General features: G+C 35.3%; 1 protein-coding gene across 1 annotated transcript; it reads right to left on the bottom strand.

Moving 5' to 3' along the window:
* Positions 1-6,671: 6,671 nt before the first annotated feature.
* Positions 6,672-27,010, bottom strand: LOC110735455 (AP-4 complex subunit epsilon-like). The gene is made up of 12 exons (XM_021915645.1): positions 26,899-27,010; positions 25,804-26,630; positions 19,290-19,475; positions 17,861-18,076; positions 17,663-17,773; positions 15,935-16,132; positions 15,721-15,852; positions 14,083-14,139; positions 13,482-13,598; positions 12,526-12,603; positions 8,893-9,036; positions 6,672-8,359 (listed from the first exon to the last, which is right to left on the bottom strand). The coding sequence occupies exons 1-12, from the start codon at positions 27,008-27,010 to the stop codon at positions 7,295-7,297; spliced, it is 3,243 nt and encodes a 1,080-aa protein (XP_021771337.1). The 3' UTR covers positions 6,672-7,294.
* Between the last annotated feature and the right edge of the window lie 317 nt (positions 27,011-27,327).

The raw sequence follows: 27,327 nt of genomic DNA, 5'->3' as shown, positions 1-27,327 counted from the left end.
ATAAGAATAATAAAAACAACAATAATAATAAGGAAAAATTGTCAAAAATAATACAAACTTTGAGCGTTCTGCTAAAAACAAGTCAATCTTTTAATTATTTCTAAATAATAAAAAGTTTGAGGGATATCCGTTTAAAACAAGTTATTTAACTTACGACTTATTTAGCCGGTTAATTTTTTTAATTTATCTTATAAAGTTGTTTGATAGTTTTTAAAAAATAATACAATGTCACGTGTTTTATATAAGTTGTTCATCAGGTAACTAATCGGTTTTAACTTGTTTAAAGTGGATACCCCTCAAAGTTCGTATTATTCAAAAATAATTAAAAGGTTGACATGTTTTAGTGGATTGCTCAAAGTTTGTATTATTTTTGACAATTTTTCCTAATAATAATAATAATACAAAAACACATATGTAGTATATAAATTAATAAAATTATTTAAATATACTTTTTTTCACAAGTTGTTCAAAATATAATTATTATTTAAATATAATTATTTCTAAATATATTCGTTTAAATATATATGCTAATTGAGTTTAGGGGAATTTTATATATAAATCAAGGAATAAATCAAGGAATTATATATATATATATATATATATATATATATATATATATATATATATATATATATATATATATGCTAATTTGCATCAATTTCATTCATGTATTATGTATTCGGTTTGTACCAAAATTATGAAATCATTACTAATAATTATTGTTATAAAAAATAAAGGTTAATATGTCATTTGGGGTTTTTTTTTTAGATTGAATAATTTATCTACATTATGAATTATAATCATGAATTGGGCATATATATTTGTTTAATATAAAGTTAATCAATGTAAATAACGGTTATTTAAAAATATTATTGTAATTTTTAAAGTTCTCCTAATATGGGATAAATTAAATTTAAGGGAAGATAACAACAAATTATAATTGATAGAGTATATGTTCAATTACTTGATTATTTTGTGTGAGTTGAATTATGTCAAATACCACCAAATTCTTTTACCTAATCCAAATTTGATGTTTAATTTGGTTAAAGTACAAAACAATTGAACATAAGGATTGAATGAGAAAAAAGGCACAATGACGTTATTTATTAACTATTACTAAAACTGAAAATGATGACATCATCACTGCCCATATGTCATTCTTTTAATAAAAAAAATTTCTGCCTAAATGCAATGATGATGTCTTTTATTTTATTTATTTATTTATTTTTACTTTTTTTTTTGTAGAGTTATTCTATTTAACATTTTTGAAATTTAAATATTAGAAGCTGCTATCTTACTACTAAAACCTACCAATTTATTGTTGAAAATTTCATCATACACTCAGGTGTACCATGCTCATGGTACACCTAGTCAAAATACAAGAATTATAAAAACGTGGAAAGAACATTGTGTACAACTACAAAGTATACGAGCAAAAAAAATTCAAATTGATTCTCTCCTTGATTTAAGGGATTAATTTGTTCCTTGATTTATTATTTACATTTTATATCACTTCTGATAAACAAAACTTTTTTTTTTGTTAAGAGAGAGAAATTGAGTTTATATATAGAGAGATAAATCATAATAAAACTTTAATTTTGAAGAGATTTAATGAAATTACGGAGTTAATTATATCATATTGATGAATCTTTTAATTGAAACATGTAATTGATGAATTTGTTGTTGAGGGAAAAGGTAATTTACAATTTTTTTTCCCCTTCTTTTTAATCTACTTCTCTATTCTAGTGTTATATTTTCTAAGGTTGAAGATGATGTTCTTTATATTCTGATAAATGTTCTTTTATCACTTTTTAATTGGATTGAAATATGTTTCCGGAGTTTAATCAATATGTTCTTTAAGTCTATACTATATGTTCATTACGTTACAGATAATGTTTATTAAGGTATATAAATTAATTATGTTCTTTGGGTATCAATAATACAAATTATGTTCTTTTTACTTAAATAGTAGTATATTTTTAAATTTTGAATTATATTTGAGCGAAAATAATTGTAAATAGAAGAATTTTTATATTTGAAATGATTTGAATTAATTTTTTTTGGTAAAATTCAATTAATAGTTATCTTTTACCTTATTTTAAAAACTATGCTCAGAAATATTGTATCTTTATATTTCAGTATTATGTTCCTTTATATATTCATGATGTTCTTTGTAATTATGTACTATGTTTGTTTTGGGGTTTTTTGTACATACCCGAATGGAGGGTGTGTACGTCCCTCGGGAGACAGATCTGCAATGCAACACTCGAACGACCCGATCACCTGCAAAACAACGGACCCCGGAGGGCCGGAGGTCCGCCTCCGACGATCAAGTCAGTGACCGAAATAATGTATTTTAGAGAGATAAAGTAGAGAGAAGGGAGAGTAAATGTGGGGGGCATTGCCCTTGGAGACAGAATTGGATCCCCTTAAACTGATGTAATGATCAGTATTTATAGAGCATTGGGATATGTGCCTCTTAGGTTATTTAACCTAAGTAGATTGGCTTCCCACCGTTTTACGGTTTCTAGGGTTGTGGGCTTAGAGCCCATTTTCACCCTTCTATCATTGAGTGACACGTGTCATGCTCTAATTGGCTCATTGAGCGCTGAGCTTGCAGACACGTGTCGAGGTGGCATTGGTCCACATATATAGGGGGTATTTTTTACCCCCAAACATTAGCCCCTCGGAAGGGGTAATTTCGCTTTCAAGAGGAATTACTCCTTTCGAAATCAAGGCTTTATTTTCCGCTTGTTCAAAAGCTCTATGGGCGGCATATGTCTAGTTCAATAAAAGAGGGATTTGATTAACTTGGAAAATCTGATACTTTAAATGGTATGATATTTTCTAAGTTAATCAATCATAATAATGATTGCCGCCTGAACTAGACAGATGACGACTTTTATTTCTTTCAGCCCCACTATGGTGGTCATATGACCTTTGGGAGACTTAGAATATTTTTGAGACGTTTGACATCCCATAAGGCAGGAGGCGAATGGCTGCCTGGGGGCATGAGGCAAATGGCCGCCTGGGGGCAGGCCGGAGGCAAATGGCCGCCTGACTCTTCACAGGGCAGGAGGCAAATGGCCGCTTGGAGGTAGGAGGCAAATGTCGCTTGGGGGCAGGAGGCAAATAGCCGCCTGACTCTTCATAGAAAAGGAGGCAAATGGCCGCCTGACTCTTCATAGTGCAGGAGGCAAATGGCCGCCTGACTCTTCATAGGGCAGGAAGCAAATGGTCGCCTGACTCTTCATAGGGCAGGAGGCAAATGTCGCTTGGGGGCAGGAGGCAAATGGCCGCCTGATAGGGCAGGAGGCAAATGGCCGCCTGACTCTTCATAGGGCAGGAGGCAAGTGGTCGCCTGACTCTTCATAGGGAAGAAGGCAAATGCCGCCTGGGGGCAGGAGGCAAATCGCCGCCTGGGGTGTTTGTAATCCAATTATACTCTCAATGTCTTTCTACCCCATTGGGAGGACTTGTATAATTTCGGAAGGTAATCTAGGTTAGAACTTTGGTCGATCACCGGCTGATGTCTTTTGGACATCCGGTTCCCGAAGACTTGGTCGTTCTTTAGATTACCCAGGTCAGGCGGCTATGAGTTGACCAATGAGGTCGTTCAATTTTTGCCGCCTGCATGCGTACGTAAAGCAAACGATAGAGTGCTTTCTGCGACGATTACACCCGGAGGGGTGTCACCGGACGCCATATTTCACATTAGAGCAGACGAATTTACAAAACTGTATAAACATCCGGCCATTGGCCTCATGTCTTTTTCAAGACGGTTGTATAGCCATTGCACAACTCTTTTTTCCCCAATGGGAGAGATTGTGAAATTTTGGAATGAAAAGCCTAAGTAAGAACTTCAGTCGATCACCGACTGATGTCTTAGGGCATCTGGTGTTCCGAAAACTTAGTCGTTCTTTAGACTGTTCTGGTCAGACGGCTATGAGTTGACCAATTTGGTCGTTCAATCTTTGTCGTCTGCATAGGTACGTAGAGCAAGCAAGTAGGCGGCTCTCTGCGACGATCGCACCCGGAGGGGTGTCGTCGGACGCCATTGTCCATGTTGGGACAAGAAATTTTATGAAAAAAGCAACCATCCGGCCATTGGCCTCTAGTCTAGATTGAGACCGGTTGTATAGCCACTAAGCAGTTTTGTGCCTAGTTTAGTTATCTGGCCATTGGCCGCATGTCACTTGGACGTTGAATTCGCTACTAAGTTTCAAACTTAGTTTATTATCCGGCCATTGGCCTCACGTCACTTGGACGTTAGTTTAGCTACTAAGTTTCAAACTTAGTTTATTATCCGGTCATTGGCCTCACGTCACTTGGACGTTTGTTTAGCTACTAAGTTTTTTTTATTTTAAAACTTAGTTTATTGAATTAATAAATCAATATTCAATAATAATAATAATGATTATAATGAAAACTCATTATAATTATTATTATTATAAGAGAATAAATCAGTAATTATTATACTGTTACCTCAAACATTCAATGCTTAGCGCGGCTTTGATTTGCTTTAAAAGCTTCCTTGTTGTAGTGCCATGCGGCATTTGTCATTGTTAGAGGACAAAGCAGCCCACAGCCGGGAGGGGGGATAGATGAGCAAAGCAGCCCCTTCAGCCGGGGTAAATTGGGGAAGGAAGTTGCTCATACAACCGGGATAAATTAATGAGCCGAATGCCCATACAGCCGCTTAATTGAGGCACTGCTCATAGCTTTGACCAGCTGCCGTATGGCTAGTAATCTAATAACTTGGTACACATGTATAATGTATACTTAAGTGTTGCATGCTTTTATTTTTCCACCAAAATGACCATGCAGTTAGGCGGCTTTCCCACTTTCTTTTTCTTTTGCATTTTTTTTAACGGCTATTTCATCAAATGTCACTGAGTAATTTCGAAATTCACCAAATACCATCGAACTTTTCCAAATTCACCAAATGTCACCGAGTTTTAACAAAATTCACCAAATGCCATTAATGACTGGTGAGCGCTGAGCTTGCAGACACGTGTCGAGGTGGCATTGGTCCACATATATAGGGGGTATTTTTTACCCCCAAACAATGTTGTTTCCGCTTTAATTCTGGTGCATGGTACACCTGGGTGTACGAACCACCAATTGATTTTGTTTAATTTATCAAGGTGATAAGTTTGTATCTCTTTATATATACCAAGGGGGAGATTGACCCTTTTAAGTTTAACACTCCCTCGGTCTCCTTTTGATAGTCACTTTTGGTAGAATATCACGGGAATTAATAAACATAAATAAGAAGTAGCAAAAGTACATTGAAAAAGTAAGTTTACATTAGGTATGCAAAAAATTAGAGAGAGAAAGTAATTAAAGTACATGGAAAAGTTAAATTTGCAAATATTTTTGCAAATGGGAGAGAATTTTGGTAAAAAAAAAAATGCTCCCTCCGTGTTTTTTCAAGTGTTACAGTTTGACCGGCACATAGTTTTAGGCAATTTAATTGACTTAAATAAAATAAGAGGTAAGTGAGGTACTTGGAGTATTAAAAAACTGTAAAAGAAAGATAGTGGAGTTAATAGTTTATTGAAAAGTAATAAATGTGAGAGGAAAGATATAATACAAAAGTAGTAGTGGGTTTGAGTGGGGGTCATGAGAGGAGAGAAATAGAATATTTTAATGTAGTTTTTTGCCAAAAAAGGAAATGTAACACTTAAAAAAAACACGGCCGAAAATGGGAAGTGTAACACTTAAAAAACACGGAGAAAGTAATAATAATGGTACTTAAAAAAAGCAAATGTGACTAACATTTTGGGTTATCGAAAATGGCATAAGTGACTATCAAAAGGGGACGGAGGGAGTAATATCTATTAACTATTACTAAAACAAAAGTTGCTAACATCATCATTGTCTACGTGTTGCTATCTCAATAAAAAATTTCCCGCCTTAATGCAATGATGATTTCAACCTTTTTTTTTTTTTTTTGGCAAAGCTATCATATTTAACATTTTTGAAATTTAAATATTGAAAGTTTCTATATTACAACTAAAATCTATCAATTTATCATAGTAAATTGAACAAATTTAAAATATCACACTAATAAATGACCTCCTACATTAAACTATGAATTAGAAAACGTTGAATAGATATATCATAATTTTGATTAAAATAAAAAAATCAATAATTACAAAATACGTAATTCTTATTTATATTCATGTATAATAGCGATTTATTTTTAAAATATACAAATTAAAAATAGATTTTATATAGAACTTGCATCGCACAGGTTCTAACCTAATTTTCTAATATTCCAGATAAAATTTCAATCAAGCAGTAATTGGAAAATTGAAAAAATTAGAGTCAAATACTTAATCAATCAATTTTAATGGAAAAAAAAATAAATCTAAAGTGATATAAAACTAACACTCTAAATTGGTAAAAGAAAATTAAGTATTACTATTTTTGAAAAAAAAATCAAGAAAAATGGCAAAATAAAAAACCAAAAATTTGAAGTTAGATTTTTGTTTATCACGAAGATAAACTTGTATTTTTGTATATAATAGCTCTCATCACATTACATAGTCCCTGCTCTTATATTCATCTAACTTTCCTTACCTACGTGATGTTCTAACCATTGCACATAATACTATTTTATTAGCAAACGTAATTTGGTTAAGCAAGCTAATGGATTCCAAATATAAATTAAAATTCGTTCATCAATAAACACTTGAAAAAGGTGATCAAAATAACTATAAGAAAATGTAAGCATCTTCAATGTTACACTCAAGAGCAAGCTTTGCAGTAGGTAGCTTCAGTAGCCGTTACATTTAAAAAAGAGGAACTATTTATATTAAAAAAAATAAAAATAAAATTACTGATACAAATTTTATTGGTACCATTATTACAACAGAGGATTATCAGTAAGAGCACCTACTTCACTTAGAAAAGAAACAAAGCATTGGTCAAAAAGCACCAAAATTGTTGAACATCTCTCAGCATATGCAAGGGGAAAATAGCCCCCATATATGAATAACTGGAAAGTGAGATCCAAAATCCCAAATATACACCACCAAACTCTTAAAATGGCACTAGTTGTACAAAGACATCACCATCGAGGAACAAGAACTGAACCAGAGGATCCGAATTTGAGAATGTACTCAGAAGTTTTTACCCATTCACTTCACTGAAATCCTTTACACGACATCATATTACCTAGACTAGCACAATACTTCTAGCCAGCAGCTTCAAGCATTGTGCCCTTCCGTATCTTTGCCAACCCAAGTGACTAGTGAGAGAAACTAGAGAATTGCTGTCGAGTAACTTAGCCAAACAAGTCCTTGAACAAGTTGGGGTTTTGACTTGTTGGGGTTACACCCATCTGCCTCACCAAGGCATCCTTCTGCAGTGCATCCTTCAGGTTAGGGCCTTTGCTTTCTTGGGATTGGTGGACATGACCATTCTTATTGGTTGCATCTGATGACCCAAAATTAAGGTTATCATCTTTACTGAGAGTATCAACAAAATCAGATTGTGTGCTCATAGGCATATCTCCATAAAGCGACATAAGATCAGACTCTTTAGCAGAACTGACGGAGCTAGAATTAGCTGCAGATGATGCACCCGGACCTGCCTCTAAAAGACCTTCCAACTGGGTGAAAGGATCAATTATTGATGAACCTCCCATGTTATCAGGTTCACCGAAATCTAGCAAGTCGGGAGGGGGAGGTGGTGGTGGTGTCATCTCTGCCACTGATCTTGTTTCTTGGGACTTCCCAACATGACTGGATGTTTTTGAAGATTTATAGCTGGTTGTAGACGGCCTTTTTTCTTCTTTTGAAAGACCACCAAACAGTGAAGCAGCAAGCCTCTGTTTCTCGGGATCAATTTCCACTGTCTGCTTCTTGTAACCATACGAAGTATCCTTAGATTTTGAGCTTACAGCGCCTACTTCATTATTCTGTGAACCTCCATTACTAACATTCTGAGAGGAAGAATTTGAAGTTGACGGTGGAGAGGAATAATTTGGCCTTCCCCATTTCTTTTGGACCCCATCAAGCCGTAGCTTGATTTCATTTGACCCAGCATCAGCCGATGGTCTCACTGATGCAGACTGTTGGAACTCTCGAGTATATGATGGCTCAGATACAGAGACAAGATCTGTCGAAAGAACATGTGAAGCCAAAGTAGGCTTTGGCTGCTCAATAGGCTTTGGAAGTTCATAGGCCTCAAACCTAAGTCCATGAGCGGATGACTCATGGTGAGTTTGGCTTCTAAAGTTGCTGATAACTGGCATTGCAGAATGTTGATTCTCAGAGACATAGGGTTGAGCCCCATTTTCTAGAGATTTTTGCACGTAACCGTTGAGGAATGAGAGGCTTTTGTCAACCTGCAAGTATTTAAGTACAAGAATGGGCGACACAAATAAGAATTATTGATGATACAAATTTACAAATGGATATTGATGACATTAAGTGTTATAATCAAAAAGGAAAAAGCAAATGTCAGAACCCCAACGATACAATATTTTAATGTAATTAAATATTTATGATGACAAAATAAGATAGGAAATACACCGTAAACATAACATTGCATAGTTAACAAGAAAACCCAAGAAATCAGCATACCCACGAACATGTTCTTTGTTTAGAATATTAAAAAGCAATTTATTTCCTCAGATTCATCGAATCACTTGTCCAACCCACATATATATCTAGCTTGTCCTCTTTCTAGACCCTCAAACAAATAAAGTGAACCTAATCTAGATGCTTTCAATATATATACGAGACATAATGTTGAGACTCTTGACAAATGCAGACTGTTTAGCTGTCAAGCTGATGTACCATGCGCAGAAAAATTAAAATAGTAAGGAAACCCTTGCAAGTAATTAAAGCCTCAGCGTATAAAGCTAGAGTATATGACCTCAATATCTTCACAGCTTGCATCAAATGGCAGTATAGTTTCAACAGCTTGAGAATCCAAACCAATTACAGCTTGCAGTTCATATGCACGCTGCTGCAAATCTGTTGAATGGGACGCTGACAGCTCTTCAATCAATGACTGACACTGAGAGGAGGACCAAAAACATCAGAATGTATAGCAGTAAATAATTTGCAACGTTCATCATTAGATGTTAAATAGAATTACCAAAAGAAATGCATGCAATCCAAGACTAGCAAACTTTTTAGTTTTTTCAAGATAACCAAAATATTTGCTCCAGAAGCATTAAACAAAAATTAAAAAAAATTAATAAAATAATCAAAACTCATAATTAAAAAAAATTAATTAATGAGACTATTATATTCACATTCAGCTGTTAAGTATTAGTAGTCTCTCTCCTCTCCCTAAAATACTAGCCTCCATTGTTGAATTTTGGAGAGGCTTTCATCAGTTTTTGTGGAAAGCCCCAATCTTTGTCTCTTGTGCATATTTTCTCTGTATTTTTGTTTGTTTTTAGGTTTATAATAACTCTTCCTCTTTTAGTAGGAAAGCTTCCCCCTCAAATGACAAGAGTTCATCTTCTTCTTTAGGAGGGTTTTTCTCTTTCAAAAGACCGGGTTTTTGTTCTCTCTTTTGAAGGAAGATTTGGTTTTTTGCTTGACGAATTGCTGTAAAGTTGTTTTCCGGTAAAGATTTTGCAAGGTTCGAAAAAGAGGTAAAACCTTCAATTACAATCAGATGAATCAAACAGCTACAACAAATTCTTACACCCCTTGTCGAAGAAAGCTATAAATCACAGCGATACGAAAGAAGGTTATGAACTACGTTACTCATACTCTTCATTTCACTTAACGTACCCATGTCAGACCCTCGACACTCAAACATGAGTATGACAGCCCGACACTTCACTTTTAATTCAAAATCATGGAATTTTTTAACAAAATAGCCGAGTCGGACGCTTGGACACGTATCCGCGTTGGACATGGGTACCCGAGTCCAAGTAACATAGGTTATGAAAAATGAACAATTTGCAATAAAGATTATAGTTTTGATGAAAGGATATTTTTTTTTTATTCAATTGTCATGTATTTATGAGGTATAAATCTTTTTATAGACTAAGGAGGTTAACTCGCGCATCACAAATAGCTAGCCATGTTTTGAAATCTCTTTCAATTTGGTTTTAAGTCACAACTTTAGTTTTAAAGGGAATAATTATCCAAACACTATTTATAAGAATTATCTAAAAAAATTTAAAAGTTAGGAAAAAAAAAAGGCAAAAAGCTATGATGGTAAAAACAAAAGGAAAATAAAAAGAAAGAATGTTACACATGTGATTTGCCTACATAAATGAGGGTCTATATGTAAACAGACATTTTAAGGGATACAAGCAACAACACACGCTACGCGTGTACATTATAGGAAATTTATTATTGTACTATATTGTTATTGTGGATTTTTTCTAAAATCAATACTTACATAAACTTTAAATTCTAGAACGAAAAAGAAAATTATCAATAGGACATCTACTCCACTTCGTGTACCTCAGTTAACCTTAAAAAATATTGTTGATCGTTGAGTTTTTATATAAAAGATTGAAAACTATAGAGTGAACATCTACGGTAATATTACATACATAGATTAGATTGATGTATAATTTTTCCTTTTATTTTTTCCAATAAATTTTAAGGTTTTTTTTTTTTCTTCTTTGTAACGTAGATTTTTTTGAGGGAACTACATTGGTATTAATTTTCCTTTTTTTTTAATAAAATCATGATATAGCTATCTTTCAACAAAGTTTAACGTGGTTTTTTCAATTAAAAAAAAAAGTAAATGTGGTTTATGGTTAGTTACATTCTTTTTTATTTATGAAAAGTAGATAATTTTTGTGTGTTTTTAGTGATAATGATTATAGTTAGTGGGTAGTTAGTTTTTAGTTTTTATTTTTTATTTGAATGAATAGATTTTTTTTTTTTTTTTTTTAGCAGTTATGAATGAATTTTTTTTTCAATTTCTTTTTTTTTAAAAATATTAATTAATGAATAAGTAATTTTGTAAATTAAGAAGGGCATTTTGGGAAAAGACAAATTTATCACCCAAAAGGCCTTTTCTCTTTATATAGTAGTATAGATAGTTGGCATAACACTATTCATAAGCTTTTGGTTACGCTTTAATAAGGTAGAGATATCATATGACTTTGTAAATATGAATCAATCTTTATTCAAAAAAAATTAATGAAAGAAAGATTGTCTACAAAGAGTCAAAAACCAGTTATGCACATGCAGAAAAGATTTTTTATTCTATACAAAATCCCAAAAGACCTGGATGTCAAGTTGAGGATTATTGCATTAATACACTAATTACCTAAAAAGCATGTAACACATAACTGGACCAAGCATCAACAAGTAGGAAACAAGAAAAATACCCAGAATAGTAGGAGACCGTGATTCAAAAGTTCACATCTACAGAATGATCTGCCTTTGGTTGACATTTTAACTTTAGAGAAAATTAACCATCCATACACTAGAAGATAATGTTCATTCTTAACAACAGAAAACAAGAACAACATTGAAGCCTTAATCCTAATGGTGGGTCAACTACATGAACCACGATTCAACTCCAATGATCGTCAACCATGATCCTCTCTCCCTCAACTCCCTTCTCTCAAGTGATATACACACCCAAATTTCTTCATATCCTTCTTAACTCCTTCCATCCAAGTCATCTTTGGTCTCCCTCTTAGTTAAAAAGCACAACTAAGTGCCAGGCAAGTTAAAGAGCATATCAAATTGCCTTAACCTAATTAGACACAACGCATTCCAAAAAGTAACAAAAAGTGCATGCCTCAAGCCACCTCAAACAAGGCACAAGGCAAAGGGCCTAGGCCACCTCATTGCGAGAGAAAGAGTAGATCAAAGGTCAAAATAAACACAATGCATTCCAAAAGGTGACAAAAGTGTGTGCCTCGGGCCACCTCAACCAAGGCACAAGAGGCCGCCTCATGTTCAAATGCAAGAGAAAGAGTAGACCAAAATTAGATTTATAAAAAAATTTAAACAAAAAAATTAAGGTTTCTTTGTATCTTTCTCACCCAACTCATTCAACCCATGCAATGAGAGCCCTACTACTAACTACTTCATTCTCTTTTTTCTATTTTAGGTGATGTGGGGTCCTGCACTTAGTTTTTCTCCATCAACCTATTAATTTATTCGTAATTTTTCACTATCTATCAAGGAGCATACACCATCCTACCATCTTCTCTGAATATGTGTGCCCAAGCCTAAGAAAATAATTTGAGGGTGGAGGGAGTATTATTAAAACTGCACATCCAAGATACAACAGTAAAAGTATAGCAGGACAAGGTATCCTGGGAAAGAGACAGAAGATCAGAACAGCAAGTAAGACCAATAAATTATTACACAATGATTATGCTTAGAACTCGTGACAAAGTTTCCAACAAAACTCAACTTAAAACAGCAAGTGTAGATACTTTATAGAAGGTCAGATAGAAAGGACATCCTTTTCATAGAAAAGGGAAAACTTATTAGGACACAGCATATATCTGCATACCAATAATTTTAACAAAGAATAAAATTGATTTTGAAGAGATGACACTACCTCAGGAAGCATGTCCACTTTTCGTCCCGCAGCTTTTTCAAATGCATAGATCTTCATAAGAGCTGTAAGTGCATATGCCTTCAAAAAAAGACAATAACATAAGCCATCAGAAGAGGCAAAACACTAAAACCTGTGCGTATATAAAATCACATTATCATCGTACAACAATAATTCAGTTAACCTACTAGGTTGCTTGGGAGAGGGGGGTAACCCATTAGTATAGCTGGCCCCCAAGCAGCCAAGCCCACATTGAGGAGGGATACATATAAGCAGCCTTTAGCCAGAAAAAGAATTTTGTCAGAGTTTCTTGCATCAGTCAGATAATAAGGTAGTTTCAAGTAGCTGCATATTGAATTACATGTTTGTCGGGCTCTTAAGTAAATATTTTTGCATTCTTACTAGATCTCAAGCATTTTCCTGGATTTTGTAATCCCTCCATTATGAATTATCATCAATTGGTAATCATCTGAAGCAAGAGAGCTGAATCCAATTGGCAACTGAAGGCTAAAGCCCTAATCTAGGGTTTTGAAAATCAATCAATGCTGTCAATCTAAGATTTCTGATTGCAAATTTGAGATTTAAAAGAGATTGGACTTCTTTTCAAATCCATTTGAATATTATTGCCTGTGAAGTATGAGCTGTGTCAAAGAGGTACCAAGAGGTTAAGTTATGAATTTTGGCTTATATGTGAATTCAGTTTCATATATGCACATAACACGAGCAATGTTTCAATATGTCCTATTTGAGCTCAAAATTGTAGATAAGTAAACAAAAGGTTTCTGAGATGTATTCTTTTTAAATATTTGCACCCTGTAGAGCATCAATGTGCAGATGTATCTGTCCATAGTGGAAATAAATACTAATAATGCAGTGGGAAAAAAAAATCATCCACGAAAATTGAAAGCTCTACAAATGAAAAGAGATGACTTAAGAGACCAAAAGGTTCAACGTTTTACCTTCACTGTGTCATCGGTCGAATAGGCTTCTGCCACATCACAGAGCTTTCCAGTAATGTATGAAGCGGAATATTTTCCATAAGCAATTCCATACTCCCCTAACACCCAACAAATAACCTGTAAAGGAATCAACAATAGAATAAAGTTAACTTTTAAACAAAAAAGACTATGTTTATTATGGCCTTGTGGGATATTTGAAAGCTAATTAGAGTTGTAATGCAGATCAAGGAAGTGGACGTTTATTGAGAAAAATACTTAATTAATTAGTGGTAGCAATAAAAAGGAGAGGAGGGCTTATTTTAACTTCAGAGTGGGTCTGCTGGCATAGAAATAAATTTGGCAGACACAAAATGCAGTTGTGTGCATTGTAGATGATAGCTTGTCTTCATTTAATTTGATAGCTGGTCTACAATTAATGTAAAAAGCAGCATCTCCGTCTAAATTTAGTGTACCTCCTTATCACGACAGTTTTAAACTTTTAGGAGGAGTTATAGAGTGAATCAAATTTCTTGTTTAATAAAAAGGAAAATGAAAATGTTTATACAGTATTTAAAAGAGCAAAAATGCTAGAGCAGAAGCACTGATAACACAGAACGCTTACTTGAAGGAAAGCAGATGGAAGCTTTGGTTCACCAATGATTCTTAAATAAGACTCAACCTGTAAATCCAAATCAAATGTACAGAACTTGATTAGTTGAGAATTACAATCCTACATAACTCAGAATTGATATGATATGCAAATCAATACATTCAATAATAATCTTAATTGAAGCATATTTTTCACATTGATCTAATCATCAATAGAGCATAATTTCTTTGGAAAACCATGTCTGAGTACTAAAGCAGACTTTCCACAGGAAAACACCTAAAAACTTAAAAGCCTTTCCAAATAAACTGATAAGGGGATATAGTTACAAATTTAACAGATTCTCTTGCAGATAAATAAAAGAACAGTAATAAAGTCTATTAGGCATCCCAAAAGACTTCCTAGAAGATCCTATATTTAAACGACTTTAAAAGTATGGCACACCATTTAAGAGCTCACTTTCAAGTATACCATCTAAGGGCCCGTTCTGATTGACTGAACTAAGTTGAACTGGACTTATTGGAGCTGAACTGGACTTATTGGAGCTGAACTGAACTTAACTGAACTGAATATTTTACGAGGAGGAAATTAAGAACTGAACTGAACTGAAAATAATCTGAAGAGAACAGGCCCTAAATATATTTTTTCACCCAAGTACGTAAGTCGTATAAAAAACTTTAGGTCCCAAAAGTTATTCTACCTACTCATCACATATGATTTAGAAAAGTAATGCAGTTATCTGGACAGGCTAGCACCAAACTGAAAATGTTTAACACTGCCCGCTTAAATCCAGTATCTACTAAATATTTAAGGGTTTGGCTATGTGGAATTTAGCCAATTCATGTAGCATCTTCAATCCATAGAGTAGACCTCACAAACAGGTAACCTTACTTTGACCCTACATGAATCAAATCAACCAACAATTAATTTATATAATTATCTTGTTGAATACCCATAAAAAGCTAATTAACCCAATTTGAAACAAGAAGAACAAAATATGAACCAAGCATGTTCCTAAGTATACCAACTTCAGAATCAAGTCATTTGCAAACAAGGCCATACAGCTCTGAGATTCGATAATACGTTATCCTGCCCTTTGTTCACAGGTTGAGTAAGGCCAACCTGAAGAGCCAATAAATAATTTTTCTTTTTCATCTGTCCCAACTTATATGTCCATCTCTAAAATTGGCAATGACAAACTATTAGTTTTATTACCTCTCTCTTCCCAATAACTTCTGGTATCACACTCAGTTCAGTTCAGTTCAATTCAATAAATAAATAAATAAATAATTTAAAGCAAACCTTTCCGCTATCTCCTCTGACATCTACCTTTTTATTAAGATAACATGTTATAACAAAAAATACCAACATACCTCTATAACTATGTACCATAATAAGTGAGCACACTAAATTGGGACGGAGGGAGTAATCATAAAACAAATTTCTTGAAGCTGTTTAAAGCCAGGTTAGTTTTTCCAGTTTTGATCCTATACTACAGAGATTAACATAACAAAATCATTGCCCAGAAATCATCCCAACATAGAATATTGAAAAAAAGTGTTTGGTAATTTTTTTTTTTATTCATAAAGCAGGCAGAAAATAAGCTTTAAACAGAAATATATTAACACAATAGAATCAGTTGTAGAAACGCACAGCAGATAATCTTAGCTGCCCATCTGCAGTATCATCCTCCTCTCCAAATCCCTCTGCAATCAAACGCATTAAATTGTGCACCACCTTAATATTTACCAAATCGCCAGCATGCTCGAAAACTTTGTTCATTGTCTGGGGAAAGCCAAAACATAGTGAGATCGGTAGATGTCAATTGCTAAATAAACAGAAGCACAAACTATGGAACTGAGCATACCTGAATAAACCACTGATTACTTGGGGCAAATTGCTCAGCAAGTTCAACACACCGTGATGCGATTTCAGTTTTATAATGACTATCATTTATACTTATCATGTACTCAATCATTCGGTCAACAATCACTTCCACATTAGAGGACTTGGTCATCTTATACAGTAGCTCAAAAGTTTTTCGCTTCAGGGAATCATCCGGATCCTGCACATAAAGGTCAGCAAACATTTTGTTAGGTAGCAAATTAACTGAACTCTATGGAAAATGGCTCTTTTTGAGAGCAAAAACATCATTGATAACATTTTTATTGTATTTATGTTTTTGAAGCATAAGCATATTAACATGGCACCTACAAAAACCAGTAGTTAGTTTACCCAGTGGCCAGCACATTATCCTGAAGCTGCTATGTGATGACTATCATCTACTTTATTTATACATAGATTTAACCACCAGCTAAGACGACTACTGTTGACCGAGAAATTCGTCAATTGCAACTATAACACTACAGTTTAAATGTAAAACACAGAGATACTCAATGGGCAGGTTCAAGCCCAACCCACCAAGAAAGAACCAGCTTGTTAAAGAGCTATCCATGTTTAGCGCAGTGGTTACCTGGCCCCAGTGGCCAAACTACCCACCTAAATTATCTTTGATACAGGCGGGCCACTGGTTGAAGTTAAGCCTGATCAGCCAAAGTCCAACTAAATAAACAACTTAAAGGATCAAAATTTTGAAAAGTAGATTTTAAATGTAACCCTTAGGGCTATGCTGCTATGATTAAGATAGAATATAAAGCATCCAATTATGATAAAAAAAAAAAACAAAAATTGTTGGATGCTTTTACAATGACCTAGATACGAAATAATCCTTATTCAAAGAAATACTAAACCCAATTCTTTTTCCAGGAGCCACCCATTTTTCCTCATTTCTCCCAAAACCCTTATCTTTCTCAAAGGTTGGATCAGTAGAGGCAGAGATTTAGAACTGACTAGCTAACTGCAACTGACACACGGCTAAGTTCAATTTCACTCTTACTGATGATCAAATGACTGACCACTTTTACATTGGCAATATGTTATGTCTCGCTCTTCCACTCAAATATGAAATTGTGAAGCAATCTAATGCCTAAGTTCAGCCAATCCACCTTAAGCCATCTATGAGTACTAGTCAACCAATTATCCCCTGAAGCCTTGAAGATTATTCATGGCAAAAAAAACCCACAAATTAAGGCCCTGTTTGGTAATTAGTTGTTAACTAATTGATATAGCTGATTGTATTACCTAATTTGTCTAATTGGTTATATTAGTTGATTCGACTAGCTGGTTGTAAATAGCTTATTGTGTAGAAGTGTTTGGTAAATAGTTTATTTTTAGCCGTTTCAGTGTATTTAATACCCAAAAAGCTAATTGTACAATAAGCTAATTTCAAAAACATTTCATAATGAACTTTTTTAAAAGAGCTTTTCAGCCCAAATAGCTCTTTTAATAAGCTATTTACCAAACGCCAAAATTAGCTTTCATTAAGGTCAAATTTCTAATAGTGCTCAATAAGCTAAAAGCTTTCCAAAAAGGCAAAAAGCTTTGTACCAAACAAGGCCTAAATAGCTTTCCTAAACATAATAAAATATAGGACCGGATTCTGAAGAGCAGTTACATCCAACTGATTACAAAATGGAAATTCAAAAATAAAAAGGACCTCAAGAGAAACCAATCTTTCGGGGAAAAATGTTCTCACCTCCAGGCAATCAATCACTGCCAGTTGATGCTGTTCTGCGACTCCGGGACTTAGCTTTATCAATCTTCCAAGGGCATCAATGCCCATGTATTTTAAATTATGACTATCACTCTGCTCATTAGGTAAAGAAAGTTGCATACGATCAGATAAAAACTATCAGTAATTAAACACTAATTAACAGCTTATCAGAGAATATACCTTCAAAAACTTCGATATTGCATCAGCTGCTGCTTCCAATAATTTTGTATTGGGATGGATAGCAGATGCACAACACACACTTTCATAGAGCACCGCATTTCCTATGTTGCTAGATGAATCAGACTTCCTAATTAAGTCACCTAGAACAGTATACATTTGTTCACTTGCATGCTTGTCACCACTGCCCAACAATGCCAGAATTTTGAGCAATTTAATCTGTATTATCAAGGTATGATACAAAGTCATCAGGTAGAGATCTCATGGCTTGATAGGGGAAAATAGCAGGATTCCATTTATAACTAAGACCATCAAGAATAGTCAGAGAACAAGGTGTTCTCACATAGAGATACAATACTAAACTAATCCCTGGTGTTAATCTATGGAAAGCCTGAGCTTGTCAATAGGCTTTATCTAAAAATAAGTCATGCTAGTACTCTAGTAGTCTCCTCAGTCTTGAGGTTTAACTATCTAACCCTTCAAGCAGACACTATAGATAGTATTTGGGTTTATCTTACCAATTCTCTAGCAAGGACCCAATTGTTCAAAAGGCTTTCAAGTTCTTGCTTGATCAGTTAGTGCAAGTAATTAAGGGTGTGTTCTATCTTCTATTCACCTGATTTTCACTTATATGAACTTATTTTACCTTAACTAAACTTATCTTATCTTATCTAAACTTACCTGAATTTATATGAACTTATCTCAACTTATTATACCTTATTTAAACTTATTATACAAGTAGTTGTAATTTGTAGTTGGGTAACCCTTATCCTAAAGTGAACTTATTTGAACTTAACTGAACTTATTACACCTTTAAGTGAAAATAAGGTGAACAAATTACACCCTAAGTTTGTTATTAAAAATATAGAGCAAACAGTGAAAATCCCAACATTTTAACAAAGCTAGTTAAAAAAGAAGAATGGGAACCGCCAAAAATAATCAATTTGCAAGTTTTCTTAATTCCTTTGTATCTTCTTGTATTAATAATTTGGGAAGGCGCCAGCAACTCTAACCCATAAAGTAACTGCGAAAAATCACAAAAGTAGAGTTGTTTTTAATCTAATCTATAATTCTAAGCATGTTTGACTCTTTTCCTTTTTCTTTTAATATCCCATTTACTGTCTATTTTGATTTTAGAAACAGTTGAATTTTCCTTTCTTTTCAAAAAAAAAATGTTCTTGGAAAATTAATCAATAAAAAGGATCTTACAACTTATTACTCTCAATCTGAAATTGATTCTACGAGAATGTGCTGATTCCTTTAACGAGAGACTTAGCTCCTATCATACAAAACGCACAATGCTTTTTAAAACTAAGTGATAACAGATTTAAAATCATGTTCAAGAACAGATAAAGAGTACAACACAACCTGCTTTATTATCCAATTTTAAGCTCTCCATACAACAGAATGAATTAAAATAGAAATAACATGCCTGAATGAATGGAGCAGGCATCTGATGATAGTCATAGCTTTTGGGCAATCTTCTTTCTGCTACTTGCTTTAAAATACTCACAAAGCTTCCAACTAGATCTTTATAGGAATTAGCATCTATCGTGATCAGATCAAAAAGAGGACATAATGCAGCACCCATCACTGAAGGGTCATTATCAGAAAGCTTCTGCAGAAACAAAAAAATCATGTAACCAACACAGCACAACAAAAGAAGCAAGTAAATATATGACAGCAAGTAAACATCATAGCAGAGCGCAGAAGCTACATTATTCGGACTCTTTATTTCACCTCAAGTACCCATGCCAAATCCTCAATACTCTGACATGGGTAGAAGTGTAGAACACTAGGATACTTCAACCAAAATCATATACACTTTTCACAAAATAGTTGAGCCCACCACTTGGACACTTATCTATGCCGGACACAAGTGCCCAAGCCCCATGTTATGGACTGACTTAGTATTTTCTGATTTAAAGACTAATTAAGAGATAAAAGCTTGATACTTCGATTAATAATGGCTGAAATTGGATGCAAAAGGATAGATTAATAGCTTAAGGCTACCACTCTTCAAAAGTGAGTTTAGCTCACAACTCTCCAAAAGTGACTTGAGGTCACAAGTTTCATCCAATATTTGCCTAGCCATTTCTTTCCCTTACCTCCCTATTTATACTAAGGACTATTAACCCTAATAAACTAATATTACTAGAATACCTATACTACCCCTCCAGGTTAGTCTATTACAATACCGGCCCCCTAAACTTCCACCTTGTCCTCAAGGTGGATAGTAGTTTGCACTGAATTTCCGGCCTCGGCAACATTGATGCTTGTTAGAACTCTTGAAAAAGCCAACAGTGAGAGTGAGCTGCTGTGAGAGTTGCTGTTCATTGTTGAAGGTTAGTACTCTTAACATGGCATAAGAAACTGAAAAATGCTGTAGCTTGTCAGGTAGGATAATTGAATTATGAGTAGAGCAAGTGGTGTCTACACAGAAGCAAGAAGTGTGGAAATAAGGATTACTGGGCAATGCTGACTTTAGGAAATAGAAGGTAAAGGGCTTTAAACAAAGGATGCTGGATGGAAGTAAGGATTGCTGGGTAATGTTGGGCTTCAGGCCATGAATTAGGAAATTGGGCCATGTTGCAAGGGGCCCAAATAAAAACCTGCCTTCAAAAAATAATAGATTCATTTCCAACGCACAGTAAGCAATCTCAGCATGATTATCATCCTTTCCCACATCATCAAGCCTCATATTTACAATTCTACCCTTACTAGTACCTTCTATGTTTGGCTTCCTCCACAAGCCAAAGAAAATTGCAGTCAAACTTCTGCCAAAAGCTGCTCCTTCTGCATACTTCAAGAACCCGCCAAGTAACCACTCCCATTGAAACCTTCCTTCTGCTTCACCTCCGGTCAAACACCCGCCGCCTGTAAAACCACCAGAGAAGTCACCACCCCTTTTTGCAACCAATGGTGGCGGTGAATCTGTTCCCCAGACAGACCCACCTTGACTTGCGCCGCTTCTCCTACCACCTTGCCGGTACACTTCACCACATTCTCCGGTGGACCTACCTGGACCACTGCCGGATCCGCTACCGTCGACACCGCCTTTTTCAAAAACCCCTTCTATCCTACCTCCGTCAAACAGACCAGCCTTTCCTCTCCGTACGATAAAAAGAACACCTTCAAATTCACTAGTCCCACCACCAAAATCGCCAGCAAAGTTGTCTTGACCTCTCTTCACGAAAATTCTCCCACCACTGTAGAGGTTGTCCACTGGATTTCCTGGCCCACCAAAACCCCCTGTAAAAACCACTTTCGAAAGTGGTCACTGTTCCACCCAAATCACCGGGGAAGCCACTTTCAGAAATTATTGCTCCACCATCAACACAGCTAGCACCGGCAGTTCCCTGTGCATACCCACCAACACCTCCACCCGATTCACCGGCGAAGCCACCTTGACCTCCACCGGTAAAACCCGCTCCGTAATCACCAAGCCTTCCACCAGGTTTAACTTTTCTTGCGACACCTCTAACTCCACAACCCAACTCACCGTTAATGTTATCGGAGCCACCACGAGTTACACCCCCAACAAAAACTCCGTTTTCATCTTTTGACATGGAGTGTACCTGCTCCTCCTCTTCATTACCTGCAATTTCCTCTTCTGATTTTGCTTGATAGTCTTCTTCCTTCATCTTCATTGGAGAAGAGGCTTTGTTAGTGATTTTGCCCAAATCCTTTAGAACATTTCCGATGATTCTCTTTGTGATTTCATCTACCTCCTTTGAAAATGTCTGAGATGACACCTTCGTTTCCTCTTCGATTGATTGTTTCAAAATTGGAGTTGGTTGCTTCTGCCAGGACGTTATAGATGACAAGCCGAAACGACTCACCAACACTCCCTTCAGAACCCGCCACTCACGTATTGATAGCCACCTGTGTTCACCTTCAAACCACTGCAACACTTTGCCATTAAGACCTATTATGGCAGCCTTAAGTTTAACCTCTTCACTTAAGTGAAAAAAATGAAAGAAATCTTCCATTTGAAAGATCCAATCATCCAAGTTTCTTCCATTGAACTCATGAATCTGAAGCTCTAGACGAATGTTTTGCTCTTCCTCATAATCTAAAATTCCGTGTTCTCTCTTGCTGGAAATGTATGCATACTCTTCGCAGATCCATTTATGCATCTGTTGTGCTACACTTCTTTCGGCAGACTCAAAGATCATTGCTGACTTTTTTTTTTTTTTAATGAAACGAAAATCAGCAGACTTCTCATAACAGAACTGCTCTGATACCAATTGTTATGAACTGACTTGGTATTTTCTGATTTAAAGATTAATTAAGAGATAAAAGCTTGATACTTTGATTAATAATGGCTGAAATTCGATACAAAAGGATAAATTAATAGTTTAAGGCTATCACTCTTCAAATGTGAGTTTAGCTCACAACTCTCCAAAAGTGACTCGAGGCACAACTCTCAACAAGTTTCATCCAATATTTGCCTACCCATTTCTTTCCCTTACCTCCCTATCTATACTAAGGACTATTAACCCTAATAAACTAATATTATTAGAATACCTATACTACCCCTCCAGGTTAGTCTATTACACCCCAGTAAGCAATTAATATAGGAGCAGATCATCCAAACAGCTTAAGCATCATGCCATCACTAGATACTAAGATCAAGTTTAGCCCCGAGTCTTAAGACTTGGGGTGACATCATCATCTTGAGTCGTAAGACTTATGTTTAAGACTTCTCCCATTTTTCTTCTTAAATCTCAAGCAAGTCTCAAGTTGAGTCTTGAAATTCCAAGACTCAACTTAACACTTGAGATTGGGACACACCTCAATTTTATTTTTATCATCCTTTTTTTTCATTCACTTTTCTACATATAATATGTCATATATTTGAGTCTTAGGGCTAAAGTGATAAATTTGGACAAGTCAAGTGAGTCTTAACGAGAATTTGATGACATAATTTTCAATGGGGACCACCAAAAATGATGTCACATCCGACTTGGGGGTAAACTTGCTCTAACACAGGCACCTTGCTGTTTGTAAATTATTCATCTAGTCATCTATTATGTCTAGACTATATGCCAGCCAAAAAGCAATAACAAATTCATAACTGAATTAAAAAGATAAACTACAATAGCCAGGAACCATATGCCCTGTTTACATATTCTCATCCATAAATATGGACCATAAAGAGTTCCAAGGTAGACACTGAAACTTGATAGGTAAAGCCAGGAAAGTAGGAACCAGGAGGTTGCAATATATTAGTATGAAAGATAAATACTATTATTTTCCAGAGTTGGTTACAGCCAGCCTTGGTGGAGTTTGTTAAGCAGTCAGATCTCTACCAATAGTAAATTCCTAAGAAAGCTAAGAATTCAAAGTATATCTTTATTCTCTGTCAGTTTTATCATAAACTTTGGTCCCCATACTAACATTTCTCATATATCACCATTATTCAGGGATGCCCTATGAGAATCACCACATCCCTGTAACAGAAGACGTTCTCAAATCAATTCAGGTTCATATTTTAACTAGGTATAATGTAGCTAGCAAATGTTCACCTGACCCAAAAACCCAATTAAAGCTCACTCTTGAGCACATTATTCAACTCAAAATTAAAAATTAACATATAATCAATTACAAGATATCTAAAAAAGATGACCCAAAATCACCAACAACTCAACATGTACAGAAGGTAACAAAACCAAAACTTATTAAACCCAGAACTAGACTGGAAGACAGGTCTAGAGGACTCTAGACTATTGTGTCACAAACTTAGCAAGAAGAATGATAAAAGGCTGATTGGAGATTATAGAAGTAAGAACCTTTGAAATGTTTGACACCTGTGATTAATCCACAAAACCCATTAACCCTCTCCAGTTGTACAGTAAGTGTTAATAGGTCATAACTAATCCCTCCTTCCTAAAGTGTCAGTCCCTTATGAAAAGTTCAGCATTTAAAGAGAAATAATAATAACTGAGCACACATAGAACTATATTGTTGTGACTTGAAAGAGTACAAAGTTGCCTCTAACAAGTAAGAAAATTAACAATAAGTAGAAGTGACTAGAAATCTTTTAATTGAATTTGAATCTTTCATTGTTAAGAAACATTTTTAAGGATTTACATTTTGCTCGGAAGTTGACTAAATGTATAACACCAGAATATATTAAGGGTCATATTATTGGTACTGAGGAATAATTAGAAGAAAAAAAAAAAGAAAAAAAATCAACTTTCAAAATGGAAATTTAACACCAATAACAAAAGACTAGTTTTTTTTCCGTTCACATAACCCACCAAACCACAAAGGTAGGCACTTCATTAATTCCTTATTGTCTGCTTCAATAAGGTAATACCATCTTCATAAAACAAGACTACCAAACCAATTGCTACAATGAAGCACTGAAGATTAAACACTTAATTAATCGCAGGTAATGACAAGAAGACAGCTTAACTGTATTTGACAAGCAGCACCACAATCTATCATCACTAAACCCCCTGTTTTCCTTGCATATTTTCATCCAACGAGATCTTCACGCTTAAGGGCCAAATTCAGTAATTTTCGTGCATACATGTGTAAACTCCTATCAAAGATTTTTAACCCAGATTTTTGGCACATGTAACCGATCCCACTTATGGAATTAAGGCTTTGATTAATTGATTGATTGAATCTTGGCACAGCCTCTCCTTAACACTCATCAACAATCCAACATAATCTACAAACTAGTAGCACATATCTGCAACTTTATTAAATTATCAGACTAAGTTAGACAAAATATCACAATCCTCATTAGCCCAACAATTCCTACTCTCAACCAAACAGCCTCAAAACCAAACAATATTGACAAATAGTCAAATTTCGATCTGTAAAGAGAAATGTACTACCAAAAAGTCAAAAACTGTCCCCAAAAAGCTTTACCCAAAATATATACATAAAACTCTTGATAGGCAAATATTAGCAGTGAAGTATGGCAAGAACAGCTACAGAGTGATGGTTAATCCTTGCCTTGTGGCCTAGTCTCTTTGCTTCAAGAAGTATCAAAGCTTACCAATATAACTTAAGATTTAGAACTCCCCTTCATTGGTTGAAACAGGGAATGAAAAGAAATATTTTAGATCAATAACCCTTTTTCCCATCTCTAGGAAGTCGAATATTCAGTTTTGCTCACAATTCACAAGTCCAAAGTTCCATCAGTCACATTCCTATCAGAAAATATATGGGAGCACTGATATTGAATCTAGATTACTGTGGATTGAGACAAAGATCAGGAAAAAAAACTATTCCAAGGGCCATACCTCACTACTTTAGAGTTACTTATACCTCTGTCTAACTTCATGTATCAGTGTTGCAGTGGCTCAAAATATGCACATATCCAAGGGGCCAAACTAACTTTACTGGGGTGATGAAACTAAGAATCATACTACATTTTTTTTCTAATATAATGCTACTTTTCAATTCCTAAAACCGGAAAGAAGTTTGCTTTGACTTCACTTAATTACCACCACGAATCATCAAGCAAAACTCTGCCAGGAAATATAAGGCATATCAACAATGCACAGCTCCAGAATTGCACCCTGAATACCCATGCTTTTGAGAAAATGATCAAACACAAATCTACTCCGAGGGCTTAAACTCATTACTTCACTACTTTAAGTTACATCTACCTTTGTCTAATTCCATGTATCTAGCCTTAAAATAGCAAATCATAAGCACAGAACTGGCGGTCGAATCCTCCTAATTGTGTTGAATCAAAAAGGCATATTACAATAGCCACAGATATAATGCTAAAACCAGAAAGAAGTTCACTTTCACTTCAGTTAACCAGGGCATCCCACATTGACATGCAAATCCTTCCGGTATTTCAGGGCACAAATTGTAACTATTACTAATACAATGCACAGTTTAAAACCCACAATAATTCAAAAAAATTACAAGTCATAAATAAACATTATAATCCACAACCAAAATTCTTTCACCTTGCGAAAATTCGAGACGAGGTGCGAAACCGAAGATGGGGACTGCTGATAAAACCGATGCAAAGCCATAACAGCCTTCTTCTTAACAGCCTCTTTAGGGTGATTAAGCAAGTCAACAACCTGGGGCAAAACCGCGGGAATTGTCTCCTCATTGATCAACCGACAAACCGCATTCAAAGCAGCACAAACCACAAGATAATTATCAGACTTCAAATCCTTCTGAATTGTATTAACAATCAAGATGATGAGATCATGATCATCATTGAGGAAAAGGGTAACAGCCAAATACCCAGTTCGCTTAAGAAGAATATTATCATCATGAGTCATTTTCACCGCATGAATGTACCCAAAAGAGGCGTCATGCCCAAGCATCTCAACATAGACGAGACGAATGATGAACTCCTTCATCTTTCGTTTGGGGATATCGGGTTCGATAATTCGGCGTTTTAGGGTTTCGATTTCGTTGAGAACGATGCGATCTTCTTCGGAACGAGATCGAGCTTCGCCGATTGATTTGACGAGATCTAGGAATTCTTTGGATTGGCCGAAACCGCCTTGGGAGCCCATTGCGAGCTCCCGGCCGATGGTCTTGAGCTGCTCCAGGTTTGCTCTGAGGGAGTGAGTGAGTGAGGAGAGAGAAAGTGAAGGGGGGTTTGATCTGAGAGGAGAGAGAAATTGAGGAGGAAGAAGATGAAGAAGGAAGTTGTGAAAGAAAGTCTGGTGAAATTGGACTCTTATTGAAGGGATGTTGATTGTACTGTGGAGTAGTACGAGTATTTGTTGGATTTGTTGATTTTTGGGCGTGTTAAATGTGGTATGAAATTTGCCTTATTCCGAATTGTACATGTAATTAGAGCATCCATATTAATGAGAATTTACAAATGGAGTAGTACGAAGTAGGTTTTTGCTATAAATTACTCCGTACTTGGAAGTTTTTAGTGATTGTTATTTTAATATATATATATATATATATATATATATATATATATATATATATATATATTATTAGTGTAAGTTTACTTGATTAAATTAACTATCTCTTGAGTTTATTCGACATGCGAGCTTATTATAAAGATAATTTGTAAATATTAATACACTTTTGAATATTGAGTGATGAATTATTTGTCTCTAGAAGTAGGTGGTTTTGTCCTGGTAGAGGGGTGGTTCGAGTTAATTCAGATGCTACTAAGGTGCCTGGTGGTCTCATGGGGATTGGTGCGGTTGTCAGGGATGAGAGAAATGTGCAGATTACTGATGTTGTTCGAAGAGTACAAGACAATGGGCCGGTTGTTTTGGCTGAAGCACTTGCTGCCATAATGGGGAATTTCCTTGCCTGCCAATTGGGGGTGTGTCATGTCAAGATTGAGAGTGATGCTGCTACTTTGTTTTCAGGCTATTTGTGTGCCGACGTTTGAGGATAGGACGCCTTGTGCATTGGTTATGGAGGATATCAATTTTGCTAAGGGGCGCTTTGATAGTTTTGCTTGCAGTCATGTTAAAAGAAATGGTAATGTTGTTGCCTGT

Source organism: Chenopodium quinoa, unplaced genomic scaffold (assembly GCF_001683475.1).
Source record: "Chenopodium quinoa cultivar QQ74 unplaced genomic scaffold, ASM168347v1, whole genome shotgun sequence".
Taxonomy (NCBI): Eukaryota; Viridiplantae; Streptophyta; class Magnoliopsida; order Caryophyllales; family Amaranthaceae; genus Chenopodium; species Chenopodium quinoa.
This window is presented reverse-complemented; position numbering and strand designations above follow the sequence as displayed.

Excerpts from the sequence above, each read along its gene's own strand:
- LOC110735455 (XM_021915645.1), bottom strand. The coding sequence starts at position 27,010 with ATGAGACCACCAGGCACCTTAGTAGCATCTGAATTAACTCGAACCACC. Across the intron at positions 19,476-25,803 it reads TCGTCTCGAATTTTCGCAAG|AAGCTTTCTGATAATGACCC; the intron begins GTGAAAGAATTT and ends TTGTTTCTGCAG. Across the intron at positions 18,077-19,289 it reads TGCCTGCTCCATTCATTCAG|ATTAAATTGCTCAAAATTCT; the intron begins GCATGTTATTTC and ends TTGATAATACAG.